A 15287-nucleotide genomic window follows, 5' to 3' on the forward strand; every position below is an offset into this window, starting at 1 on the left:
AAGAACGTCTAGTAGCATAACTTCCTTTGTAAGTATGAGTAAACTACAAACAGAGGAAGATAAACGGATTGCTCTGGCAGAAGGACTGTTTGCATTCCATACCATGGGACACAATCATCCTTTCCATTCAATGGACTGCATGCCTTTTCTAATCAGAGACCTATTTGAGAAGAAATTAATATGTTCGAGGACAAAATGCGAATCAAATTTTTTGCTATACGCAGTGCATGAAGTGCAGTCCGAACTTAAAAAGATGGAAAGAATGTGTCTGTGATGGTTGATGCATCAAATAACAGAAGCATTGAATGGAAGATGATAAGTATATGTCTGTGGTGGTTGATGCATCAAATCACAGAAGCATAAAGCTAATGCTGATTCCAGCTAAGTATTTAATTCCAATCAAAGGTGTCCAGTCCAAAGTGATCTGTCTTCAGAACCCTGGTACAGAAATGACAGAATTATTAGCTACCTATATTCTGGCTAGTTAAAAAAAAAGGCAAAATATAGTTGACAAGATTGTCACATTTTGTTCAAGTAACTGTAATACCAACTTTGGTAGATACAAGAGGGCAGGAACAAACAATGTTTATTCCAAACTGAACAGTGTTCTCAAGATGAACATTCAAGGCATTGGTTGTGCAGCCCATGTGGTACACAAACAAATGCAGACATTCTTCCCATTGACATAGAAACAATAGTGAATAAAATTGTTCAGTATTTTTCATATTTACACTTTGCACGTGGAAGAACTGAAATCATTCTGTGATTTCACTGATACTGAACACAAGTTCTAGGCAGTATTAAAATTAGGTGGCCATCATTGTTGCCAGGAGTTATAAGGGTTATTGATAAGTATTATCCTTTTAAATCTTATTTACTGTATCAGGATAGGCATCCTACTTTGCTGAAACAGTTTTTGAAAACACACAGTCCTTCTTTGGTTTCATTTTACACAAAGCCAATTGAAAATGTTTTCAAATTCAATCCAAAAGTTGGAAAGAACCATGATTTCAGCTGCAGAATCAGCTGAGGAGTTGCATCAGCTTAAACAAAAAATCAGTAACAGGAAATGTAGTAAATTTCAAACTTCAGTTATTTCTTCAATTTTAATTAACTTCAAAATGAGAGATTTTTTTTCACTCAGTCAAAATACAAGTCAATTACCAATTTATTTGATGATGCTTTTGTGACTTATTTAGAAAAGTGGACTTCTCCATTTCAGCCTCTGCAATCATTTCATTGGATAACACTGAAAAATTCTGTTTCTTAGGCTGGACTTTTAAATTGTCTGAAAATTCTTAAGATGGTGGATTCAGGTGCAATATTTCAGATGTATGAAGATGTATTGCTTGATGAGATAGACACGAGAACAACATTGTATCCAAGAAACTTGAGGAATGGGAAAAGCTAATTTGTAAACAGATAAGAGATGATGTGATGTATTCCATACACATAAAAGTACAGGTAATTCATGTAAAAAAATATAGACTCCTGTGAGTTTTGCTCTTGCTGTACCAGGCACAAATGCTGTTGTGGAAATGTTATTTTCAATTTTGAATTTCCTTTAGATTGATGAGAAAAACCATTTTACCTCAGAAACTATTGAATGAATTGTAATAGTTAAGACTTGTTATCAAGATCTTACCTGCAATAAGTTCTACAACCTTCAATATTAGGTCTTACGATAAGTACAAAATTGGTAGCAGTGTTCCTGATACAGTAGCTAAATGGTCTATGGCTTTTTGATATCTGCATTAGTGTTCATTTGTTACAAAAATTGAATTACGATGCAGTGACATTACAAACATGTTTTGAAGTGTCTTGTTTAAATATATGCCTTTTTATGTGCATATACTTTAGTTTTTATGTATTTTAGTAAAGCAATCCAGTCATATATGCAGAATATTTTCTTTCTGTCTGGTGTTGTTGTAGCTTCAGTCCAGAGACTGGTTTGATGCAGCTCTCCATGCTGCTCTATCCTGTGCAAGCTTCTTCATCTCACAGTACCTACTGCAACCTACATCCTTCTGAATCTGTTTAGTGTATTCATCTCTTCGTCTCCCTCTATGATTTTCACCCTCCACGCTGCCCTCCAATACTAAATTGGTGATCCTTTGATGCCTCAGAACATGTCCTACCAACCGATCCCTTCTTCTAGCCAAGTTGTGCCACCAACTCCTCTTCTCCCCAAATCTATTCAATACCTCCTCATTAGTTATGTGATCTACCCATCTAATCTTCAGCATTGTTCTGTAGCACCACATTTCGAAAGCTTCTATTCCCTTCTTTTCTAAACTATTTTTAGTCCATGTTTCACTTCCATACATGGCAACACTCGATACAATACTTTCAGAAACTACTTTATGACACTTAAATCTATACTCGATGTTAACAAATTTCTCTTCCTCAGAAACACTTTCCTTGGTATTGCTACTCTACCTTTTATATCCTATCTACATTGACCACCATTAGTTATTTTGCTTCCCAAGTAGCAAAACTCATTTGCTACTTTAAGTGTCTCATTGCCCAATCTACTTCCCTCAGCATCACCCAATTTAATTCAGCTACATGCCATTATCCTTGTTTTGCTTTTGTTGATGTTCATCTTAAATTCTCCTTTCAAGACACTGCTCATTCCGTTCAGCTGCTCTTCCAGGTCCTTTGCTGTCTCTGACAGAATCACAATGTCATCAGCAAACCTCAAGTTTTTATTTCTTTTCCATGGATTTCAATTCCTACTCCAAATTTTTCTTTTGTTTTCTTTACTGCTTGCTAAATATACAGATTGAATAACATTGGGGATAGGCTACAACCCTGTCTCACTCAGTTCCCAACCACTGCTTCCCTTTCATGCCCCTCTACTCTTATAACTGCCATCTGGTTTCTGTACAGATTGTAAATAGTCTTTCACTCCTTGTATTTGACCCCTGCCACCTTCAGAATCTAAAAGAGAGTATTCCAATCAACATTGTCAAAAGCTTTCTCTAAGCCTACAAATGCTAGAAACATAGGTTTGCCTTTCCTTAATCTATCTTCTAAGATAAGTCATAGGGTCAGTATTGCCTCACGTTTTCAAACATTTGTACGAAATCCAAACTGATCTTCCCTGAGGTCAGCTTCTACCAGTTTTTCAATTCATCTGTAAAGAATTCGTGTTAGTATTTTGCCACTTATTAAACTGACAGTTTGGTAATTTTAACATCTGTGAATACCTGCTTTCTTTGGGATTGGAATTATTATATTCTTCTTGAAGTCTGAGGGTATTTTGCCTGTCTCATACATCTTGCTCACCAGATGGTAGAGTTTTGTCAGGGCTGGCTGTCCCAAGGCTATCAGTAGTTCTAATGGAATGTTGTGTGCTCCCGGGGCCTTGTTTAGACTTAGGTCTTCCAGTGCTCTTTCAAACTCTTCATGCAGTATCATATCTCCCATTTCATCTCTATCTAAGTCCTCTTCCATTTCCATAATATTGCCTTCAAGTAAATCTCCATTGTATAGACCCTCTATATATTCCTATAACTGCATCAATACACAAATCAATAAGATTTTAACCATTGCTACATCTGCCTATCTTCAGAAACGTACACTGATGCTACTCAATAGGAAATGCCATCAGCTCCAACTGACCAAAATATCTTGGTGACTCATTTACTGGTTCAGAGACGACAGCACCAATTAAAAGTAAGCAATATTGAATTTCAGGTTGAACACCGTAATTCATGGACATGAGCATAGAACCGCAAAGCATGATGCATGCATGCACAATATATAGTTCTGGCAATACCGGCCATGACCTTCTTCTTCTGTGCAGATGCACACATATTACCCGAACTCTTATGGAATTTGGTAAGGGTGTCTTCCATGAGTAATGACTGTGTTGGGTAGGGACACTACAAATGTAGTGTGTGAACATATAAAGTGAGACTGTGGGTCTCGCACAAGGCGGGCGTGAGATAGTCCCTGCAGTCGGACTATCCATTGTGCCCTTGGTGGCTCAGATGGATAGAGCATCCCCCATGTAAGCAGGGGATCCCGGGTTCGAGTCCCGGTCGGGGGCACACATTTCCCCTGTCCCCGTTGGTATATATCAACACCCATCAGCAGCTGAAGGTATTAATATATAATTCTAATTTCATTCTAGACGGCTGCAGATCATCAGTGGTCTCTGTTCATTCGGACATGTCCAAAAGAACAGACACCATATCCATACAAATATATAGTTATTGGAATTACTTCTAGATTACTTTTTATTTCTGTATCAGGAGAAAAAATAACTGCTTGGAAAAAACCCAATACTTGTTCTCTTATCCTGCTTAGCTGCTTCTTTTATCTAATACTTCAAACAATGCATTTACTTTGCAGAGACTTGAATGAGCTCTCAAATACTGATAGGCAAAATTTGTTTAATATAGGCCTAAACATCAAAGTTACATGGAAATCACATTCTGAGTCCAAATATACACATAAATTGTAGACAAAGTGATTAATGATGCAGTCTGGGCTGATATAAGTTGTTTTAAGAATTCTAAATAATAATAATAATAATAATAATAATAATAAACTGTTTCTGTATGTCCCAGCTGTCAACACTGAACCTTTCGTGTATCAGAACTTTGAAAAGAGATGCTGTTCTGAAATTTGAAGTCTCAGTGTTGTTCTAGAGCCCAGTTTTCAATGAAAGCATATCAAAGCTGCCCCACCTATCTGAAATGTAATGTAGATAACAACAAGAACTGGTTTTCAGACTGAATCATTTTCTTCACACTGTGTAGAACCTCCATTTGTGTAACTCAATGACATCTGCATCTACATAATCACTCTACAGTTCACAACTAGGTGTGTGGCAGAGCATTGTGTACAGAGCAGCTAGATGTTCCTGTTAAAAATTTAAGATATGATCCACTGTGAGTGAGTCAAACCTGCTAAGTGGGTGAGAACACTAGGAAAGATATATGTGCATACCAAGCCAGTCCTGTATCAAATCGTGGTATTTAGGCTTATGAGCTATCAGTTCTTGAGCCTGCAGCTGATTGAGCCAGAAGCAGCTGCTTACAGTGTGACACACATATAAAGTTAACTGTCTACCAGACTCTGGTTCAACCATAAAAATGGCCACACAAACTGTACAGTAGATGTTTAACAACAGCTGTTGGCCAACAAACCCATTTTATATCCAAACAAAAAATAATTAAAGGGAAATTTTAGGCCTTAAATAGGGATTGTTACCAAGGTTAAAGCTGGACACAATGGTTTAAAGCTACTGATTTCAAAAATGTTTCAATAGCATTTTTAAACAATGGAAAATCCAGGATGGAATGTAACAATATTGTGAAAAGGAAAATTGCTACTCACCATATAGTAGAGATGCTGAGTTGCAGACAGTCACTACAGAAAGACTGTCACAAATATAGCTTTTGGCCAGTAAGGCCTTCATCAAAATAGAAGGCAAACATGCACATACACACTTGTGCAAACATAACTCACACACAGATGACTGCAGTCTCAGGGAACTGAGGCCACACTGTGAGGTAAGGAGGAGGCTGTGGTGGGGAGGGGGAGGGATAGTATGGTAGGCATGGAAGACAGTGACGTGAAGTTGGGAGTGCAGAGGGATGAGGTGGAAAGAGGGTAGGGTAGTTATGTGCAGTTGGGAGGATAGATGGAGGGAGTGGAGAGGTGGGGTGGGGGAGGGGGATAGTAGAAAATGAGAGAAGTAAAACGACAGTGTGACAGAGAAATGAGGGCTGTGTAGTGCTGGAATGGGAACAGAGTAGTGGCTGGATGGGAGAGGACAATGACTAACGAAGGTTGAGGCCAAGAGGGTTACGGGAACATAGGATATACTGCAGTGACAGTTACACAACATTCTAAGATAAATGACGTGTATTTCTTGAAACATTTCATACAAAAATAAACAAATTATCCGTATCTTCACCACTACAATATATTGTTGCAGTATTTATTTATTTATTTATATATTTTTAAGTCCCTAATTATCTTGTATTTATTTCCTTTCCAACATCAGTTTATGATGTAAGCATGTAAACCAATTCAGTGGCATTTGGTGTGGTATTTTATGCTCATAATTACTTCTTCTGTACCTAGCTTTTTATTTACATTAACAATGAGAAATCCAGGTTGGTGTATCAACAAACATGGAAAAGACAGATTGCTACTCACCATTAAGATGACATGTTGGTTAACATACATGAAAAGACTGTTACACATTAACCCAAAGCCTTTGTCAGACAGGAGAAAAACACATACATTCACACAAGCTAACATACCTCACACACACATGATCACTATCTCTGACTGCTCAGGCCAGACTAAAACTGAAATGCACCAAATGGGAGCAACAATCCCTGGTGGAGTGGGAAACAGGAAGGGTTAACAGGGTACTGGTTGGGAAAGAAGAAATGGTGCTGCCTGGCTGAGCATTCAGGGACTAGAGTTGACAAAGAAGGCTACCCAGTGCAGCAATGAAAGCAAGGGAAAACAGGGAGTAGAAAGGAGAGGAGTAGAAAGGGAAAAAAGATTGGTCAGTGAATTGACATACAGCAGTGCACAATGAGGATGGGGACGTGAGCTGTGATAAGAAAGTGGGGGCAGAAACTGTTGGGTGAAGGGAATGGGAAACGTAGGTTATCATAAGTTGAGGCCGGGATGAATCTGGGAGTGGAGAATGTGTTGTAAGGATAACTCCCATCTAAGCAGTTGGTGGTGGAGGGGGGGGGGGGGGGGGGGGGGGGATCCAGATGTCATAGGTTGTGAAGCAGCCATTGAAACCTAGCATGTTATGTTCAGCTACATGTTGTGCAACAGTGTGGTTCCCTTTGCTCTTGGCCACAGTTTGAAGGTGACCATTCATTCTGGTGGAAAGCTGGTTGGTAGTCACATCAATATAAAAAGTTAGGCAATGACTGCAGCAAAGCTGGTACATGACATAGCTGCTTTCACAGGAGTCTTGGCCTCTGATGTGATAGGATAATCGAATGACAGGACCAGAAAAGGATGTGCTGGGTGGGTGAATTGGGCAGGTCTTGCATATGGCTCTTTCAAAGGGATATGATTCTTGTGGCAGAGGGTTGGGATTGGGAGTGGAGTTGGGATGGACTAGGAAGTTGCAGAGGTTGAGTGGGTGACCAAACACCACTTTAGAAGGGGTGGAAAGGATCTCAAGTAGGATGTGCCTTGTTTCAGGGTATGATGATAGGTAATCAAAGCCGTGAAATCTAGGGTGGTACTGGGTGGCAAAGGGGGTACTCTTTTGTGGCTGGTTCTTGAGGTTGGTGGAAGGATTGGGGTGTGAGGGGAAATGTCATGGGATATCTGTTTGCGAACTAGGTCTGGAGGGTAGTGACTGTCTCTGAAGGCCTTGGTGCGACCCTCAGCATATGTGCAAGGGAGTTCTTGTCACTGCAGATACGCCATCCCTGGGTGGACAAGCTGTATGGGAGCAATGTTTTGGTGTAAAAGAGATGACAGCTGTTGAAATGCAGGTGGTTGGTGGATTTAATGTGCTCAGAGGTGTGTATGAAGCACTTAGATAGGAGGAACTCATCTTCCAGGAAGTTGGCATAGTGTGCTGAGAAGGACGAAGTGAAGTGAATGAAAGAGAAAGTGTCGAGGTTTTGAAGGATAGGCTGTCCTGGCCTTGAGCCCAGATCAAGAAGATTCCATCAATGAACCTGAACCAAATCAAGGGTTTGGGAGATTAGGAAGGGGTACTCAGAACAGCCCATAAACAGGTTGGCATAGGAGGGTGCTATGCGAGTGCCCATGACTGTGCTGTGGATTTGTTTGTATAATTTCCCTTGAAAGGAGAAGCTGTGTATTAGGATATAGTTAGTAAGGTGTATAGGGAATCAGGGAGTGGGTTTGAAGTGTGAAGGAAGTTGGGAGAGAATGTGTTCAGTAGCAGAAAGATCATGGACATGAGGGATGCTAGTGTACAGGGATGTGGCATCAACAGTAATGAACAGAGATCCAGGAGGTAAGAGGGTGAGGATGACTTTCTACTCCAGTCCTGTCAGAGGCTGGGCCACCTGTGAAAGCAGCCATGTTATGTACCAGCTCTGCTGCAGAGCAATGTGGATCATCCAGCTGCACAACATGCAGCTGAACATAACATGCTAGATTTCAACAATTGCTTCACAACCTGGGTCATCTGGATCCTCCCCTCCACCACCAGCTTTTCAGATGGTAGTTATCCTTACAACACATTCTCCACTCCCAGAATCACCCTGGCTTCAACCTACAGTAACCTACTGTACCCACACTCTCCACCCACAGTTTCTACCTCTGTCCTATTACCTCCTCCCAACTCATGCCCCCATAATCATTGCACAGTTCTCTTTATCAATGCAACCATTAATCTTTTTCTCTTCCTGCTCCTCACCTTTCTGCTACATTTTTTTCCTTTCCCTCCCTCCTCCACAGTTTCCCGAAGCTGCACCAGGTAGCCTTGTCTGCCACCTCTAGTCTCTATAAGGTCCATCACACAGCACTGTTTCCTCTTCCCTCACCCATACTCTACTATACCACCACATTCCCCGCTCCACTACAAATTGTTGCTCCTATTTGGTGTGTTTCAGTTTAAGTCTGGCTTGAGCACCCAGAGATAGCAGTCATGTGTGTGTGGACATGTGCTTGATTGTGTGAATGTGTGTGTCTCCTTTTCTGATGAAGGCTTTGGCTGAAAGCTTAACGTGTAACAGTCGTTTTGTTAAGCTTGTCTGCTAATCAAAGTGTCATCTTTACAGTGAGTAATAATCTAGTCTTTCCATGTTTGTTGTTTTTATTCACATTGTTACACATTATTTAAGTTTCTGGTTCTTATAACATGGGTTTTATTTATTGTTCTTCTTATAACAGCTTTCCCCATATGCAGATCTACCCAGGTAGTTGTTTATCTCTAGATCTTTTTTACAAAAAAATTTCGTGGAGATACATATTCTGGAGTCAGTGTAATGCTTGCAGATGCCTTCTGCATACCAGTGCTGTTCATTATTGCATTCTTCTATTTTCAGTTTCATGCTCCTACCCCAAGTACAATCAGATGTCCTGCTTATTTGTCTCCTCCTCAGAATTCTAATTGCTCTTCCAGCAAAAGTTTCTCAGAACTATGCAGTTGGGAACTGTCTCTCCAGCACACCCTGCATTATTGAAATCACCCTGGCCTAAACCTCCACTAGCCTTCTCTATTCTGTCAACACCACTCCTTCCTTGTCCTGTGTATCTCTTTTGTGCTCTCTCCTCTTCACTCTTTAATCTTGTGCAGCTGCTGAGTCATCTGTTGAAAGACCTGCCTCTTTTCTTCTGCTCCCTCCTTGTGTCCTACCTTACACCCTCCCCACTTCCTTCAGCATAAACAACTATTTTCAATAATCAATAAACAGTAATCAGTCTCACTGTGACCATGGGAATGTGCATTTGGATGTCTGTGTGAATGTGTATTTTTACTAGAGAAAGAGCAAGATCTCCAAAGCTAGTGTGAATAGTTTTTCCTGTTACATGTTTCAATGTTCCATACATCAGAACACTATAGTTAAGTGGCTGTCTTTCCCTCATTTTGCATTTATTTCCATTATTGTTATTACAGCTGTGAAATCAAATACCTGTGATGTATGCCATGCTGCAGAAGCATCTGCTGCCTTGTTTCCATCCTGCAAAAAAGTATCAAAATTTGAAATTTATGGAAAAAGAAGAAAAATCAAAACAGCAAATGATGACATACAGACCACAATGGCTCGAGCAATTAATCAACTATTCCAAAAGATAAATTAAAACAATAAGTCTTCTGTAACTAAAAGCATCTGCAAGGAAAAAAATAGATACATTGAAATTGTAACTAAATAAATATAGAAAATATGCCAATCTAGTTGATGGCAACAAAATGAAAGACTGATACAAAATCTGAGATAATCAGTAGTTTTAAGAACCTGGAGCTTCTTCTCCCAGCAACAATGAAAGGAAATGATTGAATAAAGAAACACCAGGTTCTACACACTGTTGAATTTTTTTTTTACCAACCAGCTTTTATAAATTCTTGAAAAGGGGTTCACAGCCCTGCAATTAAATTTTTTGGTAGCTTACATAGTGATATAAAATGTCTGACAGACAGTGAAGTAAAATTTCAAAACAATCTGACAAAGTTTGTCCTTGACAACTTCTTCTATTCTGTATAGGAATTTTTGTTATTTTATGGGCAGGAATTACTAACTCACATCTGTATATTTAATAAGAAATAAATAAAACATAAATGTTCAGTACACAGCCACATTTACAAATTAATTTGCAATGTGGATGTCATATGACTCATTCCACATCATTACAATCTGTCATGCAAATGATCTGTGGAACATAAAACTATCTAACCAAACTATAAGCTGTCATTCACTTCCAGTAGATACACCCCCCCCCCCCTTCCTCCCCCGAAGATTGTTCTGACAAAACTGACACCAATATTTATTTGCTGGTCTCCACTAACATAAAATGTACCACCAACCTTGCCTTGCCAAGAGGAGGAGGCTTGCACACCTCAAGAATACAGAAGCTGTACTGTGCTGTAGGTGCAATCACAATGGAGGGGTATCTGTCGAGAGGTCAGACTAATCCCTAGTTCCCAAGGATGGGCAACAGGCTTTTTAGGAGTTGTGAGGGCAATATTCTGAATGAGTGACAGAACTTAAACCCGCTTTTGGATCTCTGGGCAGGGACTAATTAGGAGAAAGTGGTTGTCAGAAAACACAAAACTGGCATTCTAAGAATCAGAATGCAGAATGTTACATTTTTTGATCAATTTGAAGGGTTAGAGAATTTAAAAAGGGAGATTGACAGGCTGAACTTAGATATAGTGAGACTTAGTGAAGTGTAGTGGCATTAAGTGCTTGACTTCTGATTGGGTCAATACAGTTAATGCAGAAGTATGCCTAATAATGGATAAGAAATTAGGAATGAGGGTAAGCCATTATGAGCAGCATAGTGAACACATTATCGTAGCCAAGATAGGGATGAAGGGATGAAACCAACACCCACAAAAGCAGTACAAGTTTGTGTGACAGCTATCTGTGTAAAGGATGAGGGTATTAGAAGGATGTGTGACGAGATAAAGGAGATTATTCAGACAGTTAAGAGAGATGAAAATTCAATTGTGATGGGTGACTGGAATATGACAGTAAGAAAATACAGAGAAGGAAAAATTGTTGGGGACAATGGTGTATAATGGATGAGACCTGGAGCCACTAAAAGGTTTCAGAATGATTATGTAATGGTAACACATAGATTTTGAAACCAGATTTTAAACTGAAAAACATTTCCAGGGGCAGAAGTGGACTATGACCACAATTTATTGCTTATGAACTGCAGATTAAAACTGAAGAAATTACAGAGAAAAAGGAAATTAGGGAAAATGAACCTGGATAAACTGAAACAACCAAAGATTGTTGGATGTTTCAGATGGAGCATTAGGTAATTTTTACTGAAACAAGGGAAGGAATACAACAGAAGAAGAATGGTGGCTTTGAGAGATGAAATAGTGAATGCAGCAGAGGATCACATAGGTAGAAAGACAAGACCCAGTGGAAATGCTTGGATAACAGAAGGAAAAAATATAAAAAATTTGCAAAAGAAAGCAGGATAAATGGAATACAGATGCCTAAAAAATGAGATTGACAGAAAATGTAAAATAGCTAAGCAGGAATAGCAAGAGGAAAATGGAAGGCTTTAGAAACATGCATGGCTAGAGGAGGAAGGATAGATGCTACCTGTAGGAATATTACAGAGACGTTTCAAGAAACGAGAGGCAGCTATATGAATATCAAGAGCACAGATGGCAAAACAGTACTGAGCAAAGAAGGGAAAGCTAAATGGTGGAGGAAACACATGGAAGATCTACATAAAGGAAACTAACTTGAGACCAATATTGTAGAAAGAGAAGAAGAAGTAGGGGAAGATGCCATAGGAGATACAATATTGAAAGAAGAATCTGACAGAATGTTGAAAAACGTAAGTAGATATAAGGCCTCTGGTGTAGAGGATACTCCTTCAGAATAACTGAGATCCTTAGCAGAGCCAGCAATGATAAAACTATTCCACCTGGTGTGCAAGATGTGTGACAAGAGAGATACCTTCAGACTTCACTAAGAATCTAATACTTCCATTTCCAAAGTGGACATGTGCTGACAGGCGTGAATTCTACAGAACCATTCATTTAATAAGTCATGGTTCCAATTTGTTGGTAGAAATTATTTACAGAAGAATGGAGAAACTTAGGGATGCTGAACACAGGGAAGATCTGAGTGGGTTCTGGAGAAACGTGGTATCATGTGGTGCAATATTGACCCAATGTCTTATCTTAGAGGGCAAGTTGAAGAAAGGTATACCTACATTTATAGCATTTGTAGATTTAGATGAATATTTTGAGAACATTGACTGGACTACACTCTTTGAAATTTTCAGGGCAGCAGAGATAAAATACAGGGAGTGAAAGGTTATTTACAACTTTTACAGAAACCAGTCATAAGAATCAAATGACATTAAAGGAAAGCAGTAGCTTAGAAGAGAGTGAGACAGGATTCTATACTATCTCTGACATTTGATCTGTAGACTGAGCAAGCAGTAAATGAAATAAACAGGTTTGGTAAGGGACTTCAAGTTCAGGGAGGATAAGTAAAAACTTTGAGGTTTGTGACGACATTTTAATTCAGTCAGACAGAGTCGTACCCAAGTGATCATAAGCCCTCGGCAAAAATGTCAAGGATATGTCCCCCACTCCACATCACCCCATTAGAAACTACCTTTCTGTATTTTTTCAACATATATTTAGAAAATTCTATAATTTGTAAGGTAGGTTTAATACAAATGAAGCATTATTGAAAAACGTTAGTTAAATGAGATATATAGATGAAACGATACAATAGCCATACCATAGATGCTGCTGGCAAAGGAGTGTCTGTGAAGAGTCACTCTAACACAGGGCTCCTACAGAGGGGCATCAGTCTTTTCAGTAGTTGCAAGGGCAACAGTCTGCACGATTGACCAATCTGGTCTTGTAACTTTAGCAAACATGGCCTTGCTGTGCTGATACTGTGAACAACAGAAAGGAAAGTGAAACTACAGCCATGACTTGTGCTGGTACTGTAAACAACAGAAAGGAAAGTGAAACTACAGCCATGGCTTTCTTCTCCCAAGGGCATGCTTCTCTCCTGCATGATTAAATGACGATATCATCCTGTCACATAAAATATTTGGGAGTTACAGTAGTCCCTCATTTGGATTTCTGGGCAATAACTATTCAAGAGGATGTCTTCATCAGGAGAAACAAAACTGGCTTTCTATGAGCTGGAGTGTGGAATGTTCAATCTCTTAATCAGGTAGGTACATTAGAGAATTTAAAAGGGAAATGAATTAGGTTAAGGTTAGATATAGTGGGAATTAGTGAAGTGCAGTAGTGTTAAGAACATGAGTATCAGTCAGGTCAACACAAGGGGTAAGGCAGGAGTAAGTCTAATAATGAATAAGAAAACAGAAATGTGGGTTAGGTACTGAAATGTCTCGTGACTAGGGCCTCCTGTCGGGTAGACCACTCGCCTGGTGCAAGTCTTTTGATTTGACGCCACTTCGGCGACTTGTGTGTTGATGGGGATGAAATGAAGATGATTAGGACAACACAACACCCAGTCCCTGAATGGAGAAAATCTCCGACTCAGCCAGGAATCAAACCCGGGCCCTTAGGATTGACAGTCCGTCACGCTGACAACTCAGCTACTGGGGGCGGACTGGTTAGGTACTGCGAACAGCATAATGAATGCATTATCACTGCCCTGAAAGACAAAAAACCAAGCCAACAGACCCCAAAGAGTCATAAGTTTCTATGCCAACTAGCTCCACAGATGATGAATGGATTGAAGGGATATACGAGAAGGCAAAGGAAATTAATCAGATAATTAAGTGAGATGAAACACTAATTTTGATGGGTGACTGGAATTTGGTAGTAGATAAAGGATGGAAAAAAGAGCAGGAGACAGGAAATGAATGAAAGTGGAAGCAACCTGTTGGAATGTCACACAGAGCATAATTTAATCTTCAAAAACACTTGATTTAAGAATCCTGTAAGAAAGTTGGGCACTGAAAGGTTTCAGAGTGATTATATAATGATAATACAGGTTTCAAAACCAGATTTTAAACTGTAAAACATATCAAGAGGAGGATGTAGAAAATAACTTATTGGTTTTGAACTGCAGACTAAAACTGAAGCAACTGCAAAAAGAAGTTAAGGACATGGTACCTAAATGAACTGAAGCAACCAGAGGTCTTTGAGTATTTCAGGGGGAATGCTAGGCAATATTTGCCTGTAACAAGGGAAACGAATATTATAGAAAACAAATAGCTAGTTTTGAAAGGGAAGAGGAAATGATGAAGATGAGATGGGAGATTTGGTAATTCGAGAAGAATTTGACAGAGCAATGAAAGAGCAGATGACATTACTGCAGAATTATAAGAGATTCTTGGGAGGGCCAGCCATGACAAAATTATTCTACCCAGTGTGCAAGATATTTAGCAGAGGCAAAATACACTCAGATTTCAGGACGAATACAATAACACCAATTCCTAAGATGGCAGGTGCTGATAGGTGTAAATATTACAAAACCATAAGTGATGTTTGCAAATTACAGATGTGAATTATTTACACAGAAATTGGAAGACTAGCAGAGCCGGATCTTGGAGAAGAACTTTTTAGGTTCCAGAGAAATACTGAAATGCAGAAGACAATACTGAAGCTACAATTTATGTTATAAGATATGATAAGGTAAGGAAAAACTATGTTTATAGCATTTTGAGAAAGTTTTTGACAATGGGGACTGGGCTCCACTCTTTGAAATTTTAAAGGTAACAAGTATAAAATAAAGAAACCAAAAGACCGTTTCTGTAACTTATACAGAAAATAGACAGCACTTATAAGACTCAAAGGAAATGAAACCAGTAGTCAAGAAGGGAGTGAGACAGGGGCACAACCTATCCCCAATGTTATTTAGTCTGTTCACTGAGCAAGCTGTGAAGGAAACCAAAGAGAAATTTTGAAAGGGAATTGAAGTTCAGGAATACAACATACTAACTATTGTGGTTTGCTGATGACATTGTAAATCTGCCAGAAATGGCTAATGAATTGGAAGAGCAGTTCAGTGGACTGGATTCTGTTTCAAAAGAGATTATGAGATGAACATCAATAAAAGTAATACAAGGACAATAGAATGTAGTCAAAGTTAATCGTGTGATCTTGGGGA

General features: G+C 39.2%; 1 protein-coding gene across 1 annotated transcript in view; it reads right to left on the reverse strand.

The window, feature by feature from the left end:
* The window catches only part of LOC124789624 (serine/threonine-protein kinase Nek8-like), a 319457-nt gene that overhangs the window by 32938 nt on the left and 271232 nt on the right, over positions 1–15287 (reverse strand). Inside the window, exon 19 of the mRNA XM_047257042.1 lies at positions 9621–9668. Coding sequence (XP_047112998.1) covers positions 9621–9668 — 48 coding nt within the window. The remainder of the gene's footprint in view (positions 1–9620; positions 9669–15287) is intronic.

The sequence above is a fragment of the Schistocerca piceifrons genome, chromosome 3, assembly GCF_021461385.2.
Source record: "Schistocerca piceifrons isolate TAMUIC-IGC-003096 chromosome 3, iqSchPice1.1, whole genome shotgun sequence".
NCBI classification, from domain to species: Eukaryota; Metazoa; Arthropoda; class Insecta; order Orthoptera; family Acrididae; genus Schistocerca; species Schistocerca piceifrons.